This window comes from Plectropomus leopardus, chromosome 7, assembly GCF_026936395.1.
Source record: "Plectropomus leopardus strain MGB_pleo_1.0 chromosome 7, ASM2693639v1, whole genome shotgun sequence".
NCBI classification, from domain to species: domain Eukaryota; kingdom Metazoa; phylum Chordata; class Actinopteri; order Perciformes; family Serranidae; genus Plectropomus; species Plectropomus leopardus.
The window spans coordinates 24316280-24334767 of record NC_142182.1 but is presented as its reverse complement, the minus strand read 5'-3'; the positions used below and the strand labels follow the sequence as shown (position 1 = coordinate 24334767).

Genomic DNA, 18488 nt, shown 5'->3' with positions numbered 1-18488 from the left:
AGTAAATCACAATTTAATATGAAATTTCATAGATTTTTTTTAAATGAAAAAGTGGATTATTGCTACTTTGGGCATTAAATTAACTCACCACAAGTGGCATTGTAGCAGAGCTTAATTAATATTCCTTTTAACCAAAATTAGTGCCTGCACGCAGTTTTTAAAAAATGGGTAATCCTGCTAAAAATAGCCTATAGTCTGCCTACCCATTGCCAACAGCAGACAAGCATGTGTATGTGGTGGGGTTCATTTGGTGCGTCTGTTCGATGTCACGGACAGAGCAGAGAACAGATAAACAGTAGAAAGAAGCATGACAGAGGTCTGTGAAAACCTTATGATGGTTACTTCTCTTTTTGTGTCTCTTACTTATTCAGGCTCTCTTTCAAACTTGGTGCAGACTAACTTGAATCAATGTTTAAGTGCTGCTTAGGAGGAAATGGACTGTTTTGTGTTGGCGCGTCATTTCATCTTGCCACTAAAGCAGCTGAAGTTAGTGAGCTCACCCAGGTGTTATGTTCCCATCATTGCTAATCAAAGAATCAGAATCATTTCGCCCGGGTGTGAGTGCAGGTTGTTCACTTTCCCAGTGCATTAAAAAGTCAGATGTAAGTGGGCGTGGGCACATTTTTTGTGCAGTGGGAATGAGGCTTAACTGTTGCCTTAGTGGGTTTGACTTGTGCCAAAGATGGGCGTGGTTATGTAGGTTTCCAATGGAATATGTCTGCTGCTATACGTGTCTCTATGCGCTACTGAGCATGCATGAACAGGGTCGCCCCTCCAACAGTGTATCCAGGCCTCTTAACACATCCACAATTCTAAGGTAATGAAAGCACGTCTTATTTCCAGGAGATTATACAGTAATATAAAGTCATAGTTATGCATGTTACTGTTTCTGCCCATAGATTTACCTAAATCCTGGACCTTTAATACGGGTTTTAGTGTCTTGTAATGTTGTTTACAGTAAGACCTTAACGTCCCAACAAGAATAAATCTCTGTGTGAGATACTCAGGTTTTGGAGTAGAAATGATTACATTCAATGAGACTGTAACACACACACACACACACACACACACACACACACACACACGCTCACGCTCTAAATAGCACATCTCTCATCTTCTTCACTCATCTTCTTCACTCAGGCTGTCAGATGATTCAAATTGATGTCCTTTCTCTGTAATGCAACTGTCCATTTCAGGTTTACTTCAGGAGTTATTTAAGTCACACCAGCTGTACTTTGCTTTCTTCTTGAAACCTTATCTTGACAACCGTTTTTGAGATTGTGGAGCTCAGAACTGCTGCTGCAGCGCCTGTCAAAATACTGGAATATTTTTCTGCCTACTCTTCAGGCTCTGATTTGCCTTTCTCTCTGCACCATTGAGGTTTTACTTTAGGCCATTATCATTGCAGTCAAGACAGGCAGAAAGTAGCAGCGTAATCGTGAGTCGCTCACAAAATCAGTGTTAATAATTCTCCTGTGTATGCACAAGTTGTGAGTCTGGATACAAATGTATATAATAATATTTAATGTACCTTTATTTAATCTTATTATTTCACTGATAGCCCATCAGATGAGAATATCGTAAGCGAAATTGACACAGTAATAATTTATGTTTTCTATCTCATTGTCATCAGTGAATGCATTAATGAAATTACTGATTGATTACTAATTTTAAGTACTTTTTGTGATTAATTTTGCAAATATATGTTTCTCACATTTGTTTGTTTTTTCTATACTTTTGATCAGTTTTCCTTCACACCAGTTGGCTGGCTTATTCTATAGAGTAGATTTAATTAACATCTAATGTTGTTTTTCCTATATTAACACATTTTTAAGTGATTTATTCTGGGAAATTTTTGTTTTTATTACGCACATTAATGAAAAACAGTGCATTAATCATGAAAAAAAAACCCCAACAAAAAACAGGCAAATATAATAAAAACAAAATAACACTAAGAAATACTACTACTACTACTAGTAGTAGTAGTAATAATAACCATTATCTAATTAACTTATCAGTCCAATTTTTTTGATTTAGCTCTTTATTAAATTTTCAATAAAAAGACAAACGTCTACTAAATGGATAATTTCGCTAGTTTTTTTCTCTAATTAAATCAATTGAGTCAATGTTTTTTTTAACTGTAGTAATTGCTTTTTCCCTCCACAGGTCCGCTCGCGGCGATAGTGCTCTACATCCGTTATTCACCAACCGCTACCAAAGGCACGAAGAAGAAGAGCGGAAGTGGCGTTAAATGTTGACATGGCGTCTCACATGTAAATCAGCGAGCTTCAGAGATTGAATTAAACATCTTAACAGGAGACTTGAAGGTATTTGGCCGCATATTGTATTGTAGTTAAATACTTTAACGTCATTGCAGATGGTCCGGTGAACAGCGATTATCCGACAGTTTGGAAACATTTATAAAAGCTAGCTGCACTTTGTGCAACAAAGCTAACCTGCTGCTATGTTAACCGCTAGCTCCAGTTAGCTCTGCTATTTTAGCAGTTTTTTTCGTCTGTGCAGCAACAATAATGTTGTGTTGTTAATCTTTAGTTTTACTTGTTGGTAATCTGTCTGTTATGCCTTCAAACGTTACAGTCCAACACAGCTAAACCTTGTCATTAGTGTCTGTTTCTCTGCAGCCAAACTCGCTGACTGGGCGATTTTAAAATGTTCTGTTTGTTTTTTTCATAACTAACAGGCTTTACATTATTCTTTTTTTCCAGGTAAAAGTTATCTAACTGGCTTTCAGACTCCCAGGACCAAAAAGATGAGCACTCAAGTAAGCAATAAATTCAAATGATTTCATATTTACACTAAACATTTCCTCTCTTCGTTTGTTTTCTTTGCGAAAGAACTGAAAGGTGAACTGTTTGTTTTATGTGTTTTCAGTACAGTATTCTTTTCAAGCAAGAGCACGGTGAGTAACATGACACATAAAGAGTGATAACCGTATATAACTTTCACTTATTTTACGAGTTAATGAGGTACTTGTGATTTTCCACAGAAAGTTATGTTATCCAGAACTACTACCACTTCACTTTCCTCTATTTCAGCCTGTCATGTCTTAAGCTGTTTTTTCAGTCAGCACAAGACAAGCATCTGCCAAAAAATTACAAGAAGAATAATGTATGGCTTGCGATTGTCTTTATTTTTTTTTCTCTCATTTTCATTGAATGCCTTTACAGACTGTTTTCTACTAACAACTCTTGTCTATCTGATGTTCCCGTCGTGCCAACGAGCTCCATTGCTTTGCAAAATCTATTGAAAATACACAAGTGGACACACAGATGCACTACAGAACATGTTCTTTTGTTCTGTTCATGTTCTCACGGTTCATAAACATGGATACTGCCGTGTATTTTATATCACATTCACCATACTGCTATAAATCCTCGCTTCATCACCAAAATTTCTATTTATAAAAGGGAATTTTGAATAGGGAAATTTGCTGCTAAATGAAACCTTACAAAGGAGAATTGTGGATTTGTCCTTAAAACACTTAAACAATTCTGCTAGTTTCGTGTATTAAACACTGCTTGTACTCACACTATCATCAGACTCTTATACCTGTATGTGTTTACTCTCAGCACACGACGATGCCATCTGGACAGCAGCGTGGGGTAAAAGTGAGGCGGATGGATCAGAAACTATCATCACCGGCTCACTAGATGATATGGTGAAAGTCTGGAAATGGTGAGTAATGTTTTTTTAACACTAATCTTCATGATAGTTGCTATATACATTATCCCGACAGTCACTTGTCTAGCTGATGTTTTCTTTCCCAATATTGTGTTTTTCCTCTTCTTTTGTAACATTGGATTAAATCAACATTTAGATTAGATTTCTATATCAGCCCACTTTTTTAAGAAATGTGAGTGATTTTTTTGGGTGGTAATTTATTTTTCATGAAAAATCTAACACAAAAACACTAATAGATAACGCTAATTTACAAAAAAACCCAAAAAAAACACTAAGCTATAATAATAAAATGGAGATTATACATCTATCTGGATCTGGTATGTCTAACAATCTAATTTAAGATCCCAAAAGTGAATTCAACAGTTAATTTGCATTGTAGAAATACAAATCTGCAGCACTGATATAGTCAGGTGCCACACTTGTTTTGTCTCTTGTCTTTTCTTTCACCCAGTTTCTCCTAAATCTTTGTCAAATCTGCCACCAAAAATAATTAAATTTGATGTTTTGAGAAAATAATTCAATATTTAGATCGGACTAAGTCTGCCCAGTTTTTGTTGAATTAGTAGTTAGTTAAAAAAATGTTTCAGGCACTTTTAAGAAGTTTTCATCCATGTCAGCTTAAAAGTTGAGCTGAGCTTTTTTGACATGACGAGACCAAATTATGTCAAACTGTTCCTGCAGGTCAGATGAGAAGCTGGAGCTGCAGTGGACTCTGGAGGGACACCAGCTGGGTGTGGTGTCAGTGGACATCAGTCACAACGGAGCCATTGCTGCCTCCAGCTCCCTCGACGCTCACATCCGCCTCTGGGACCTGGAGTCTGGAAAACAGATCAAGTCCATGGACGCCGGACCAGGTATCACCGCGCCTCAGAGGATCAGTGATATTTTGTGTTGACTTGGTTTGTATTTGGTGGCAGAATAGTGCTGTGAGTAAAGAGGTAGTGCTTCCCCCAGCTCTATATCTGACTAAATATTATATTTTTCTTAGTCATTATTCAAGGCTTTAACATACAAAATTAATAATTGACTGATCAAACTGATGACGGACTGCAACATTTTCACCTACAGTCAGCATTTATGTATTTCTTGTTAGTTTGAGATACCGTGTGTGTAACCTGACATCACCAGACCCAATCACAAATGTGTGTTTGCATCTACAAGAACAAATAAAACATGAGCTCATCGTTACAGATTTTTCTCGTTTCCAGGCTGCTGCGTGTCCAGAGTAGAAACAATTTGTCGATTTAGTGATTAGTTGATTGACAGAGACATGATCGGAAACAATTTTGATAAGATGATTGATTTGATTAGATTAATCATTTAAGTCAGTTTTCTAGCAAAAACACAAAATGATGATGGTTTTAGTGTTTCATTTGCGAGAATGTATTGCTGCTTTTTATCTGATATTATAGTAAAGTGAATGTCTTCTGAACTTTTGGTTGGACCGTTTGCTTCAAGAAATGTCACTTTTTAATATTTTCTGAAATTTATTGGTAAAACATTTTTGAGGAAATAGTCGTCTGAGTGAGGGATTTTGAAAAGAATCATTTGTTGTAGCCATGTTTTAGTTTTAGTATTTTTTGGCTGGATTTCAATGTTACAGATATTATTTCTATTTTTCAGGCATTAGAGAATTCCCTTTATAGAGAATTCCTGATGCCTGTATCTAAACACAATTTGAAATATCTTGGCTCTTTAGCATTCTGATAAACATGTAACTGATTTGACCTTGATAATGTGGTCAGCTGTGTCATATTGAGTGGTCAGTCGCTGCTTTTTAACTGTCTCATAGGCGACACTGGAATAAGGTCACTACAAAAGGAAGTTGTCACCCAGTTTAGTATTAAAACAAACCTGCAGGAGATGACATCTTGTCTGTTCTGCTGTGTACCACAGCAGCGTGATCTATTTTTTACTCTCACCTTTCAGAAACCTCACACCCAGAAATGTCTCTGTTGTTTTGTATCTTGAACCAAGCTGTACTTCATCTAATGCCATGTCACCTTCCATTAGTGACACTCTGTTTCACCCAGTGGTTGGTCTGGGTCAGTGGATTTAAGACCTTGTTTTCCTCTCTTGGGACACTGTATTTTGCTATATTTGGAGTCTTGAGAAGTGAATTGTGCTAATGTAAAATCTTTGTTCTCTTTTTAGTTTGGTGGTTTTATGTTATAATTTTTAGCACATTCGCGCAAGAGTGACTGAACATAGCAGAAAGTAGGTTTGATGATTAAATGCGTTGGTTAATACAGTGGATGTGCTACTCCAGCTTGCTATGTCAGTATCTTTAAGTCATTTCTGAAACCAACTATTTATCAAAAGGCTTTCCTTTAATTTCTCTTATTACATTTGTATTTATTTATCAACACTTAATTATTTTTGATTGAATATTATTACTGAACTTTTTTTCTTTTTCTTTTTTTTAATTCTTAAATTTTGAGTTTATTCTTGGCATTGCACTTAAGTCTTACAGTGCAGTATATTAACTTTAAATTCACCCCTTTTTTTGTTTTACAGTTTCCTTGGTGTTTTTAATCATTGTTATTCATTTATTGCACTTTTTGTAGCCTGATTAGTCAAACATGAACTGCATATTTTATTGTTGTGCTTAATGTGTCAAGCACAAAACGCTGGTTTTGAATTGCTATTCTAAAAACTTAATGAAGATTATTACACATTTAAAAAAGACATTTTATATATGTGACAAATAGCATCAAAAAATGTGTTTGATAGAGAGAGGGTTGTGAAACTAAACATTTCCACGACAAAAATCAGTTTAATTTGTTAAACCCACCCTCTCTGTCTTTCTGCTCTCCTCTCTAGTTGACGCGTGGTCGGTCGCCTTCTCCCCAGACTCTAAATACATCGCCACGGGAAGCCATCTTGGCAAGGTCAACATCTTTGGTGTGGAAAGTGGCAAAAAGGAATATTCTCTGGACACTCGAGGAAAATTCATCCTGAGTATAGCTTACGTAAGGAACCATAAATTGTCCTTCATGTCAGCTGGATGGTGGCTTCTTGAGCTCAGAGCCTCTACAGACTGTAACCTCACTGTCTTGATTTTACGATAACTTATCTTGATTTGTGTTTCTTCTCATTCACACCAAGGTTTCCTCTTGCTTTAACTCTTAACTCTTTATCTCCAGGTCCAAAGGTTGTGTTTAAACGTTTAGAATTCAGTATAGCTCATCTCTACATTCAAAAGTTGTCCTTTTGTTTTGCCCCTTAGAGCCCTGATGGAAAATATTTGGCCAGCGGAGCCATTGATGGAATCATCAACATCTTTGACATCGCCACTGGAAAGCTGCTTCACACACTGGAAGGTAAATTCAAATATTAATATGCATCATTGAAGTTATACATGATGGCTCTAGTGTTGATACTAGTGATTATTTTCATTATCAATACTGTGATAATAAAATGTTTTTTTCCTATTAAACATAAGAAATAATGAGAAAATATCCACCACATGTTTTTAGAGGTCAAACAGATGTCTTCAGATTGCTTATTTGGTTTGACTTACTGTTAAAAACTCAAAGATATTCAGTTAACAGTCGACATAAAACAGAGAAAGCTGCAAATTCTTCCAATTCAAAAGCTGGAACAAGTACATCTATAGCCTGATTTTTGCCCTATAAAAGACTTCAGTTAAGCAAAACTTAAATTTTTTCCCACTTTTTCTTATTTTATTAAAAAATCAATTATTTCTACTCATCTTTTTTTTACTAGAGGGGTCTGACAGACATGTTGAAAAAGTGAGATTAAGACTAAAGATATGAAGCCAGATAGAGCATAACTGAAATTATGAAAAAGTGTTAAAAAAATGTACCTTGAACACACACTCACATGTGGAGAAGTTTTTTTTCAGCTGTCCACTGTGACATATTTAAAATGTTTCAGTAAATAAATCTAAAACATATTGTAGTATACACAAATGATTTTACTATTAAGGAGGCAGATTTCCACATTCAAGACCGCAGCCATAAAAACTGAGAAAAACGATAACTGACTGTCTGTTTCCTTTCTCTTCAGGTCACGCCATGCCCATCAGATCCCTCACGTTCTCCCCCGACTCCCAGCTCCTTGTCACAGCCTCCGACGACGGCTACATCAAAATATATGACGTGTGAGTTCAGCTGGCAGCTCGTGAATCCTCTTGCCGATCAGTTTTTGTTCTTTGTGATATGAGAGAGCTGTTTCCTTGCCAATGATGCTCACTGTAAATACGAAAATAGGATGTATACACACTGAACAATGGAGGGAAGGGGTGCTTGTTACAGATGTGACAAATTGCAATCAGACAAATAAACAGTACAGGACAGGGGTGTCCAAAGTTTTTTGAACGGGGTCCAGACTAGATAATGTGAAAATACCTAGAAGCAGGCTGCTTCACGCATCGTACGAGTTCTTAAAAAAATAGCATACAAATGACACAAATGCTTTTTCACCTTTAAGTGAAAATGATTTAACTTTACACCTCTCCTGAAAGCAGCAGCCCTCGCTGTCGACTTTGTTGTTGTGGGCATGCCCGCTACCTGGTAGGAAATATCTGGTGTCAAGTAACAATTAGTTTGCTTTTTTCTGTCTTGTCGATGAAAACACATTCGCCCATAGGTTCCTTATTGGTGCATGTCTACAGAGCGTACAATTTTCCTGTCATTGTTAGGTGAATGAAAATAAATGCAAAGTGATCTTGCTTGATTAACCAGTATTGTGTTATTATCATGTAGTATATTTTGTAAGACAAGGCGAGGGCTGTTCGAAATCAGTCTCAGGGACACAATTGGCCCGAGGGCCGGACTTTGGACATAACTGGTGCAGAAGGAGAAAAAGAAAGAAGCATTTTTGTTTGCTCTAATAATCTTTCAGCGACTGTTTTGCAGACAACATGCCAGCCTGGCCGGCACACTGAGTGGACACGGATCATGGGTTCTTAATGTCGCCTTCTCCCCAGATGACACCCACTTTGTCTCAAGGTAAAATGAAAATACCACAGATTCAAGTTTCTATGAAACAAAGGAATAGTTTTTCTGTACTGCTGCATAAAAGCTCATTTTACCACCTGAAGCAAATGTAGATAAACCAAAACAGACCATGCCGTACATTAAAGTATAGCGGCCAGTAGTTGTGAGCTGTAAATCTGCCTGACCGTGAGAGTTCAGCAGACGCCTCTCCCTCTCATCTACTTTCTCATGCCTTCACTCCTGTTGTGTGAAACCGCTGTCAGCTGAAACTGTTTTTCAGACAGTTTCCAGTTCACTGTGCCAAAACAAACTGAGCAGGTCAGCCAGACAACACAGTGTTTGCTCCTAAGATATACTGTTAAAACATGTCCTCTCTCCTCTGCTGCTCTCAGCTCGTCTGACAAGAGTGTGAAGGTTTGGGACGCCAGCTCCAGAGCGTGTATCAACACTTTCTTTGACCATCAGGACCAGGTGACAAAGATAACCCTGTATCTCCTCACTGAGTGTGTTTGTAATCAGATTCAAAGTGAAAAAATCCATCTGCAGTAGGTGCTGATGTGTCGGACGGGAAATCAATATGGCGTGGCCTCTCACATGAACTTCTGACGTTTCAGCTCGAGCTAAACCAATAAACCTGGCTGTCATTAGATCCCTGGTTGCAGACGCCTGTGGGGAGGTTGATGTGTTCTCCAGTAAAGCCTCTAAATGAAATATCAAGGCTCCTCAGAAATCAGAGGCTGCGGACTCTGCCATGTTGTTTAAAATTAATTGCTCCGCTTTGATTTTCTCTTCTATTAAGAGTCACAGTGCGTATTTACACAGGCGAGCAGCATTACTTCATTGATTATTTCAGGAGCTAAAATTTTAGCTCTCTTTCCTCTATGATGTTTATAACTACAGTTTTTAGTTTAGCTGCTTTTAAATGTCACACAAGATTTGCTGCAGTGACATAACTCTCAGCAGAAAAAAACACTCGCTTTTCTAATTTGCTCAATCCACCATGTAAATATGGACAGGTGCAGGCATATTTTGCTATTAAAGGGAAACACACCTATGATTAATTAGGCCCCTTGTGCTTTAACTTTGCGCTTAGATTATGTTCCTTTTAACTTACAAAAAGTGGAGTTGGACACGTCCTGAATGCACCTCTGCCATGCGCTCTAGGCCACACACTATGGATTGTTTAAATAAGGGGCCGTTTTGTTTCGCCTTGTAAATTTTTGTAACAGTTTTTGATAGAAAAAGTTCCGATACTGTCATAGCAATCCTCTTTTTAGTTGTAGGTATACTGTTTTTTCTGAAGTGTGGATACTGGCAATAGGATTACACTTTACAAATGTGACTCTAATCCTGTCCCCATCCTTTCTGTTACTGTCAGGTGTGGAGTGTAAAGTACAACAGCAACGGCTCAAAGATCATCTCAGCTGGAGACGACCGTGCCATCCACATCTACGACTGCCCCATGTGATGGACAGCGTCCTGTGCAGGCTAAGAGAGCAGAAGATCTACAGAGCTGCTGTTTACTCAAATCATGGAGATGAAGTCAGTAATTGGGGGAGGGAGGGACAAGTTGTAAATGTGCTGGGTTTTTTTTTTTTTTGCACTGGCCCACTACGGTCAAATAAATCGGTTGCTTTTTTTTAACTTACGTTTCTATCATATTTCTTGCTTGTTTATATTATATTAAATTGTTCTTGTTTATGGGCTAGGCCCTTGACACAAGCCGTAATTTATCATTCAGCATTTTGATTTAGATAGCAAAGCGTATAATTTTATATGAAGTGTCTTGAGGTTTTAGATAAAATAAGTTTTAATAAGATTTGGTATGGAGCCCTGGAACAGGCAAAAGGCAGTAAAAGATGATCAGATGAGTCAAATGACAGCATAAAAACACATTTAAAGCTCATTACTTCTTAAACCTCCAGTGTGTTAAAAATGTTTTCCTTTCAGAAGAAAAAAAACCCAAAACTACTCACTTTACTCATTTAAAAGCCAAGTGCCATCTAGCTCCATTGGAAAAGGGCAGTCATCTCTGCGGCCGATATCTCCAACACTCAGCAACTCGTACCAAAACAATCTCAACTGATTAAGGGGAAGAGGACAAATATGTATTTTTGATTTTGAACTGTCCCTTTAAATTTCTGACATGTCTGATAATTGATGACTTTACTTGTAGCATTTTGTCAGTTTTGTGGCTTCATCATTCAGAGTAATAATTTGGAAATCTGGTAAATTGAGAACATTTTGGCAAAAACAGTACAGAATTGCCTGTGTTTCAGCGACAGTGTGTCGCAGATGAAGTATGATGTAGTTCTCCCTCCAGTGGCCCAGCAGGTGAACTGCAGCCTCATGATATACTGATTTTGTAACACATGGCAGGTTTGTTTTTTTCTTCAAAGCAACATTATGCAACTTTTTTGCATATCTTTACAATTTATAGATAATACAACTAGTCACAGACTTTTGCAGTGATTCAAAATTCTTTATTACTTTTCATCAAAGGTCCACAAGTTATCCAAACACATCAAACTGTATTTTTAACAATTCTTTGATAATACAGGTGTAGTACTTCTTCCATACAGGCAAGAGTCCATTAAATTTGCTTTTTTAAGAAATTAATCACATCATTTCGGATACTGAGGTCAATCATTCGTATTCACTTGAACATCCTGTTGTACAAACTGAAGAGTGCCGTTTGTATAACAGTTAGAAAAAGAAGGAGAAGAGAGGGTCAAACCTCACTGAGGTGTGTTTTCGGGCAGTGATAGTCATCTCTACATGCGGCCTTGTTGCTGTACCTCACACTCTTGAAAGGGATAGTCCGAATGTGTGAAGTGGGGTTATATGAGGTACTTATCCATCATCAGTGTATTACCTAAAGTTGATGGCGGTCGGCACGCTCCCAGTTTGGAGAAGCAGGCAGGAGTACTGACACAGTAACTAAGCAATGTACTGCTGTGGATATAGCAGCAGCAAAATGTATTTTAGACACCTAAAAATGTCAATATCAGTTATTTTTTGTGAGACACAGACTTTACACATAAGTGCGCTTACTGCACATGCCTCAGTCTCCAGTCTGATCCAAAACACTACAGTGAAGCCAGCCGCAGAAGTTAACCACAGTGAAGGTAGTTTTAAGTTGGATGTTTGACAGACAATTAACTTAGGACTTTCACCAGATGTCGACAGTAGGAGGACAGTGAGCTCAACTCCCAGCCCTCCCATTAACTGCCAGGGGCTTTCATGAGCAGTCAATAGTGCTATGACTAGAACTGTTTGTGTGTCTGTGAACACAGCTGTCCGCAGACTCTCACTTTGTAAAGTAGCTCCGAGCCTTTAACAATCAAGACAGGAGTAGACCAGCAGCTCCCGCGTGAAGTTATGTTAAATTACTGTTCTTGTCAAAAGAGTCTGGTGGCTTTTAGGTGGCTAAAATACATTCTGCTGCTGCTCCTGTCCACAGCGGTACATTGCTTAGCTTCCGTGGTGGTACTCTTGCCTGCTTGTCCAAACTGGGGGTGTGCCGACTGACATCTACTGTATGTAATACACTGACTATGGATGAGTGTCTCACACAATTCCACCTCCAAAAATCTGTATTATCCAGTTAAGTGGCTGGTGAAATCTGAAGGCAACTTTTGAGCTTGGTGTGATACTTCTGCCTTTACTCTCCCTCTGTTGCTTTAACCAAACAGACTGGCCCAGTGTTTCGGATGCAGATTTGATCCCCCCGTCATCTGAACAGTATAAATAATGTACAGAATTATTAACAGTACAAGCGCCACAAAATCACTTGATGTGGTTTAAGGCCTGTAATGTTAAATTTGCACCACTTTGAACAGTCCATTTACACACACAGGATCAATCAGAAGCAGAAACACTCACCTGATCAATTTATCTACATTTCATTATTGTGCCTGCACCACTGACTTCAAAGACTGCTGGTAAATAATTGATGTGACACAGCTACACATACATCACAGAAAGCCTTTAAGTACACAAACTTGGGCCACAAAAACTAAATGCAATGTTTGTTGTCCTGTAAGTAAATAGAACAAACAAGTTTTTTAAATATTCTTTTGGAAGTAGTTTAATTTTTATGCTTTGAAAGTATACTAATGTCTTCCATCCAATTTAATGGCATTGCTATAATGCATTAACATCTCATTCTGTCTTTATTAAGGCCAAAACTAATGTGAGATTTTCAGCAGATGTTTCAAACCCCTGCATGAAATGTTCTTTTTACTTGAATGCACACAGACATCAAGCTTGTTTTGCTCTTCAAGTGTTCAATAAGTCAGAGAAGGCATTTGTGTCTCTAGATTTTGGCACATTGAAAATTCTTAAAATTCATCCAGTGATTTACGGCAGAGTAGCTCTGTTTTAAAAACTGAACCCGGCTGGATTGTGAAATCAAAAGGTGCATCACATGTTCACAAGCTTAGGTTGCCTGGTGCAGTTTAAGTATGACACAGTAAAAAAAAAAACAAACCCTGTACTGCTACATATCCAGGTATAAAAATGACGCTGGTGCAGTTTTTTCATATTGTTAAAATATACAAAACATTTGAGGCATTAATCAAAAACTATCCTTTAAGAAGCAACTTTCTTCAGTCATCTGTCAAATTTTAACATTTGTCTTGCTTCTTTCAAGATGGGTGAAAATCAGTTCATTGTTTTCAGAGTAACAGTTTTGCAACAAAAGAAGAGGGGGCCAGCAGAAATGGGACAAACAGAGAAAGGCAAGATGATGACACGTGTAACCTTCAAGGTCTGTGAAAGCAGTTTAACAGGTGAGCGGTTTACCCCGAGACTGGACACAGATCTGGGTCGTTCTCTCCTGTGTGAAAAGTTCAAACTACGGCTGTGTGGAGATGAAGCCCGGTTCAAGGCAGTCCTGGTTCCCTCTGTCCTTTCACCAGTGTCTCGACTCTACAAGCTCAGCTCGCAGGCTCAGTCTCTTTAGGGTCTCATATCCCACCACGATGAGCACCGACGTGGGTGTGGAGGAAATGATGCGGGCCGACAGCCCCTTGGTCATCGCCCAGACGCCCTCCTCTGCCAGCAGCTGCTTGAATGTTTCGATGACAGACGATCGTCCCTCAACCTTCAACAGACAGGAGACTGGTAAATCATGTTATTCTGTACTTTATGGTCAGTTTGGATTAAGCCAATAAAGTGAGTAAATATTGGCCTATATAATTACATAAGGGTTAAGGTCAAGTCAGGTTGTCCAATGATATACTTTGTCTAGGTAGAGTTAGCCAACATCTGCAATGAAAAATGTATTTGTATCCCGTAGTTTCCATCCACCACTGAAGAGATGCTGCCTCATGGAGCTCCGAATATCAGAGTCTAAATGTCATCTCAAAGTTTTCTCTAAAACTCTCCTAGTAAGTGAACCCACACATTAACTGTCTTTTTTTTAATGTCCAAAAAAACCCTGATCGCATTCTCAAATCTTGTAGCGTTTAAGTAGTGCACAGTGGTGTCTTTTACCTGTACTCTTGCTCGAACAACATCCATTGGGTTAGTGATGGTGGAGGCAGTTGCTGCTGCCATTGGTCCTGCCAGAGCCTGCAGAATCAGATGAGGGCAAGTACTTGGTGCCAACAAAGACAGCTGTTCTGGGAACGCAAAGGACATGACAGAAGTTTAAGGCCAATATATTTGTGGTTTCAGTCACCCCTGACATGCAGGCAGCAGCTATGAACATCTATTATAAACCACAACCAATAGGGTGTTCACTTACCTGCATAAAAATGATAAAAAGGCCACCATAGTGCACTGTTTGGGATGTATGTGAGTAGCGACGCAACGTAGCCCCTGTAAAATCCCCTGAAACCATCGGCTGCAAATATCTGCACCGTGATGTCACGGGTTTGCCCAAAAGTCAGTTTGCGCTTAGTCGTTGCCAGCATCATTTTGGGTTTGGCCTTGAAGCGAGTCAGGTGTTCCCCCTGTCCCTGCATCATCAGGTGTTGTGACACCACGTCTATGGGCACAGTGATGGTCTGAGCCACCAGGGAAGCTGACCCTCCAGCCACCACCGACTTCACCGTGTTGCTGGGTGAGTACTGGGACACATACTTGCGCACCAGTTCATAGGTAGTTATATAAGCTTGTCCTGAGATCAGGGTGAATGTATTGACCATGAAGCCACGGTAGAGGCCTCGCACGCCTTCCGCTCGCAGGATCTTGCAGAAAGCATCAAAGGTGCCGGAGTACAGGGTCTTCCCCTTCTGCACCTGGAGCCGAGTGCGGATAAGGCTGGCCGGGTAGACCGTGGCCCTGGTGGTCAAGGTCATGAATACACCCAGGGAGTAGAACTTCCTCTTGTCCAGGTCCTCCCATTCAATAATTTGGATTGCACCTTTCTGCTGCATGGTGCCGGCTAGGGCAGCGCTGCCCCTAAAGCCACGTTTTCGTATCAGCAGTCATCTGCCCTCCGACTGCCATAACACCTGCAAACAATAACATTTACCATCAGTAACATTCTGCAATCAGATGTAAGTCTTTTGCTCTTGCACGATGGACATCCCATCTAGGTCTGCAACTAAGAATTATTTCCATTTGCAATTAATCTGCCAAAAAAATGTTCTCACTTAATCGATCAATCATTTGGTCAACAAAATGTCAGAATGCAGTAAAAAAATACAAAAGTTGCAATATAGCTTGTTTTTGTCAAGTACCAGCGCAAAACCCAAAGATTTGAAATGAATGGTGATACAATACATGCAAATGCTGCATGCAGCATTGCATTTGAGTTAGGCTAGTTTCTTGAAATATGACACAAAATGATTAATCAATTACCAAAATTGTGGACAGACGAGCGGCAACGATTAGTGACAGTGAGTACACTGATTATAAATTAATAATTTCACACATTTTTCAGGCAAAATGTGAAAAAACATTTGCTGGTTCTCAACCTCCTGAAATGTGAAAAATGTCTGCCTTTCATTGGGATTTGGATTGTAAGTGGGACAAAAGGAGCAATTTGAAGATGTCGCTTTGGGATTTTGGAAATTGTCATTAGCATTTTCACAATGTATTTTGACAAACAACAGACAACTGATAATGAAAATAACTGTTAGTTGCAGCCCCAGTTGACAATTTATGTTCTGCTAATTGATTAATCATACAACTAAAGCTGGCAAGGTGTTTTGGTGATCTTCTGTTTTCGTCACCACATTGTTACAATACTCACTTTTGTTAACGTTTTTTATTACATACATACTTCCTCAGTAAGTTCAAAAACAGTTCCATATTTAACCTTGAATTTAGTGAATCATCACATTAACCAGACCAGGTCCCATTTCTCTAGCTTCCTCTCTGCATCCCTGAAGTGAGCAGGCTGATTTGCAACTAGGATGCCAGTTGCCAGCTGGCATGCATATTTTCTTTAAAATGTGTGATAAAATAAACACAAAGTACAGCAATGTAAAGACATACGCCTCTCCTCTAAGCCACAATAAAAACGCACAAGTCCCTCTCCAATGTTTAGTAAATTATTTGACATGTTTCCTCCTTTTTGTTCCACCCCCTCATAAATAAAAAAGTCCCTTGTGCGTACTACATATGCAGGATATCTGAGTACACCACTGTCTGAATTCCGAGTTCATGAAAGCATTCAATAATTATCTTCAAAACTAAATCAGTGACCCACTGTTGGCTGCGGTAAAATAGGGGAAAAGTTGGAGTTGAACATATGTCAAGACAAAGCTGTTGTAAACGTGTAAGTGCACGAGTCACAATCTGCTAGACCTGACTGACCTGAATGGCTTCCCGTTTATCAGCTAAACATCCACACGAAGAATGCAGAGTTTGGTGCCTCGGGTCGATTAAACACAAGCAACATCACAAAACAGGCTACATATTTAACTTTATACCGTGCGTTACCTTTAATGCTATACGAAAATACGGGACAAAGAGTGTAAGTTTGACAGCATAGACTAGCCTGCTAATGATAAGTACAACTTTAGTGCAGCTGGTATGCAAAGCATTAGAGCCAGTGCGATCGACAGCAAGATAAAAAAAAAACACAACAACCCTGATTTAACCTTACCGATATCGTTATCAACACATTAGCAGAGAAGTACTTTCATAACACTAGGATGTCTTATCAGCCATTTTCATTGTTGTCTTCTGCAGCCGCTGGTGAAGAAAAGGGGGAAGCGCCGCACGTGCAATGTCACACAGTGTCCTCGCGCTGTGTGGTAGTTAGCTAACAACAAGGCTAATACTTAGCCAGCCGAGGGGGAAATAAGTCAGCGATTAACGCGAATAAACCGATTAAACTTACCTGTTAGGGGGTCATGCAGCTCCGGTTCACCTCAATGTCCACGGTGACAGTTAACTAATACGGCCTGCTCTGCTGCAAGGTGGGTCATGTCTTCCGTCCATTACTGCTGCGAACAAACAGTCAAAGGTGAAAGGTCATGGGTTGTGTTCAACTGCAGCGTTACTGACATCACTAACTTTTTCATTTAAAAACGAGGTCTTACATAGTTTTGTTTTCCATGTGATTTCTGTAACGTTTTTTACTTAGCAAGTTAACGTTAGCGGTTTGTTGAATTTGACAGTGATGATACATTCAGGGCCTAATGTTAAACGTCGTAATTTCAAGCAACCAGTGAGCAAACAAAGTATTAAATGGCATTTTAGCTGGAGCTTCGACCAGGGCCGTCCATAGACTTTTGGGGGCCCTAAGCAGAATTTCTTTTTTTAATTATCATCATTATTACAGTGGTCTTTGATATACTAGGATTTGAAGTACATTTGTGGCATTCCTTATGATTTCTTACGATACACTTCACATTTGAAGTAAAAAAGTCTATATAAAAAATATGCAACTATGTATCAATTAGTCAGAAATAGTCTTCTCAAAACCATCTTAATCATTAAAATGCTTCTTAACTGTTAATGTATCAGTAATAACAACAAAATAAGTTAATGATGATCAGACTGACAGGGACACTCCTGCTGCATAATAAGTAGTTTGGATACTGTTAAGTACATTTTGCTGACGATACTTGATATTTTTACTTTAGTGGGATTTGGAATTTATAACTTTCACTTATTAGAGTATTTTTATATTATGACATTTTCACACACACCACTTTACACTGAGATACAGATAACGCTGTATATTTACATTGCAAGCTATTCCTTGACAGTTTGCCAGTATTGCATACCTTAATTTAAGTTAAATATATAATGTAAAATATATTGTATTTAGAGGTCACTTTCAGAAAGTGATACAGTTTTTTTAATATTACAAGAGCCATGCCTTATTATGTACTTACATGCCTGCATGGTCTGATGTTTTAAATCTCATTCTGCAAAGTAACAGACCCAGTAAAGAACAGTCAGATAGATGTGTAGTTGAGTAACAAGTACACTATTTCAAAATTTATCAAATGGTGGTACTTGACTGAACTATGATTAGTAGCTCAAAATTGTGTCGAAGTACAGTACCGGAGTAAATGTACTTAGTTAAATTCCAAACATTGATATTTGTAATGCAGAGATTTAAAACTAATAAAAGAATGCAGGTTACACATGCCAGCATAAACATCTGATTACCAAACAGCAATTTAACAAATACTTTACTTTATACATACCTTATACCTTTTACATACCATACCTTTCAGACGTTAACTCTTGCTGTACAAGCTACAAGAACTGCGATTTTTATAAGACACTTTGCAGTTTCATTTTTGACCGAGGTCCCTTAAACGCGGCACATATACTGTCGGGGCAAGGCAGCTGTCACGTGGGACCTTTCCAGCTGCATTTTTAAAGTCCCAGGCAGGAAACATG

At 38.7% G+C, this 18488-nt stretch overlaps 2 protein-coding genes across 6 annotated transcripts; one reads left to right on the top strand and one right to left on the bottom strand.

Annotated features, from left to right (window-relative positions):
- Nucleotides 1-2183: 2183 nt before the first annotated feature.
- Nucleotides 2184-10314, top strand: skic8 (SKI8 subunit of superkiller complex). 2 transcript variants are annotated; one of them, XM_042496780.2, is made up of 11 exons: nt 2184-2327; nt 2727-2782; nt 2893-2920; nt 3591-3696; nt 4384-4556; nt 6526-6674; nt 6932-7025; nt 7735-7828; nt 8586-8678; nt 9059-9137; nt 10045-10314. In XM_042496780.2, exons 2-11 carry the CDS (start codon nt 2771-2773, stop codon nt 10132-10134), a joined length of 918 nt encoding a protein of 305 aa, XP_042352714.1. In that variant the 5' UTR covers nt 2184-2327; nt 2727-2770; the 3' UTR covers nt 10135-10314. The 2 variants fall into 2 exon arrangements, with proteins under 2 accessions (XP_042352714.1, XP_087936418.1); XM_088080292.1 differs by lacking the exons at nt 2184-2327; nt 2727-2782 and having other exon boundaries at nt 2881-2920.
- An 813-nt stretch (nt 10315-11127) lies between these two features.
- On the bottom strand, nt 11128-17289 carry slc25a44a (solute carrier family 25 member 44a). Of its 4 annotated transcripts, none has more exons than XM_042496782.2 (5): nt 17171-17289; nt 16969-17071; nt 14419-15130; nt 14166-14293; nt 11128-13773 (listed from the first exon to the last, which is right to left on the bottom strand). In XM_042496782.2, the coding sequence occupies exons 3-5, from the start codon at nt 15050-15052 to the stop codon at nt 13582-13584; spliced, it is 954 nt and encodes a 317-aa protein (XP_042352716.1). In that variant the 5' UTR covers nt 15053-15130; nt 16969-17071; nt 17171-17289; the 3' UTR covers nt 11128-13581. The 4 variants fall into 4 exon arrangements, with proteins under 4 accessions (XP_042352716.1, XP_042352717.1, XP_042352718.1 ...); XM_042496783.2 differs by having other exon boundaries at nt 16969-17074; nt 17171-17262; XM_042496784.2 differs by lacking the exons at nt 16969-17071; nt 17171-17289 and adding an exon at nt 16732-16887.
- Nucleotides 17290-18488: the final 1199 nt, after the last annotated feature.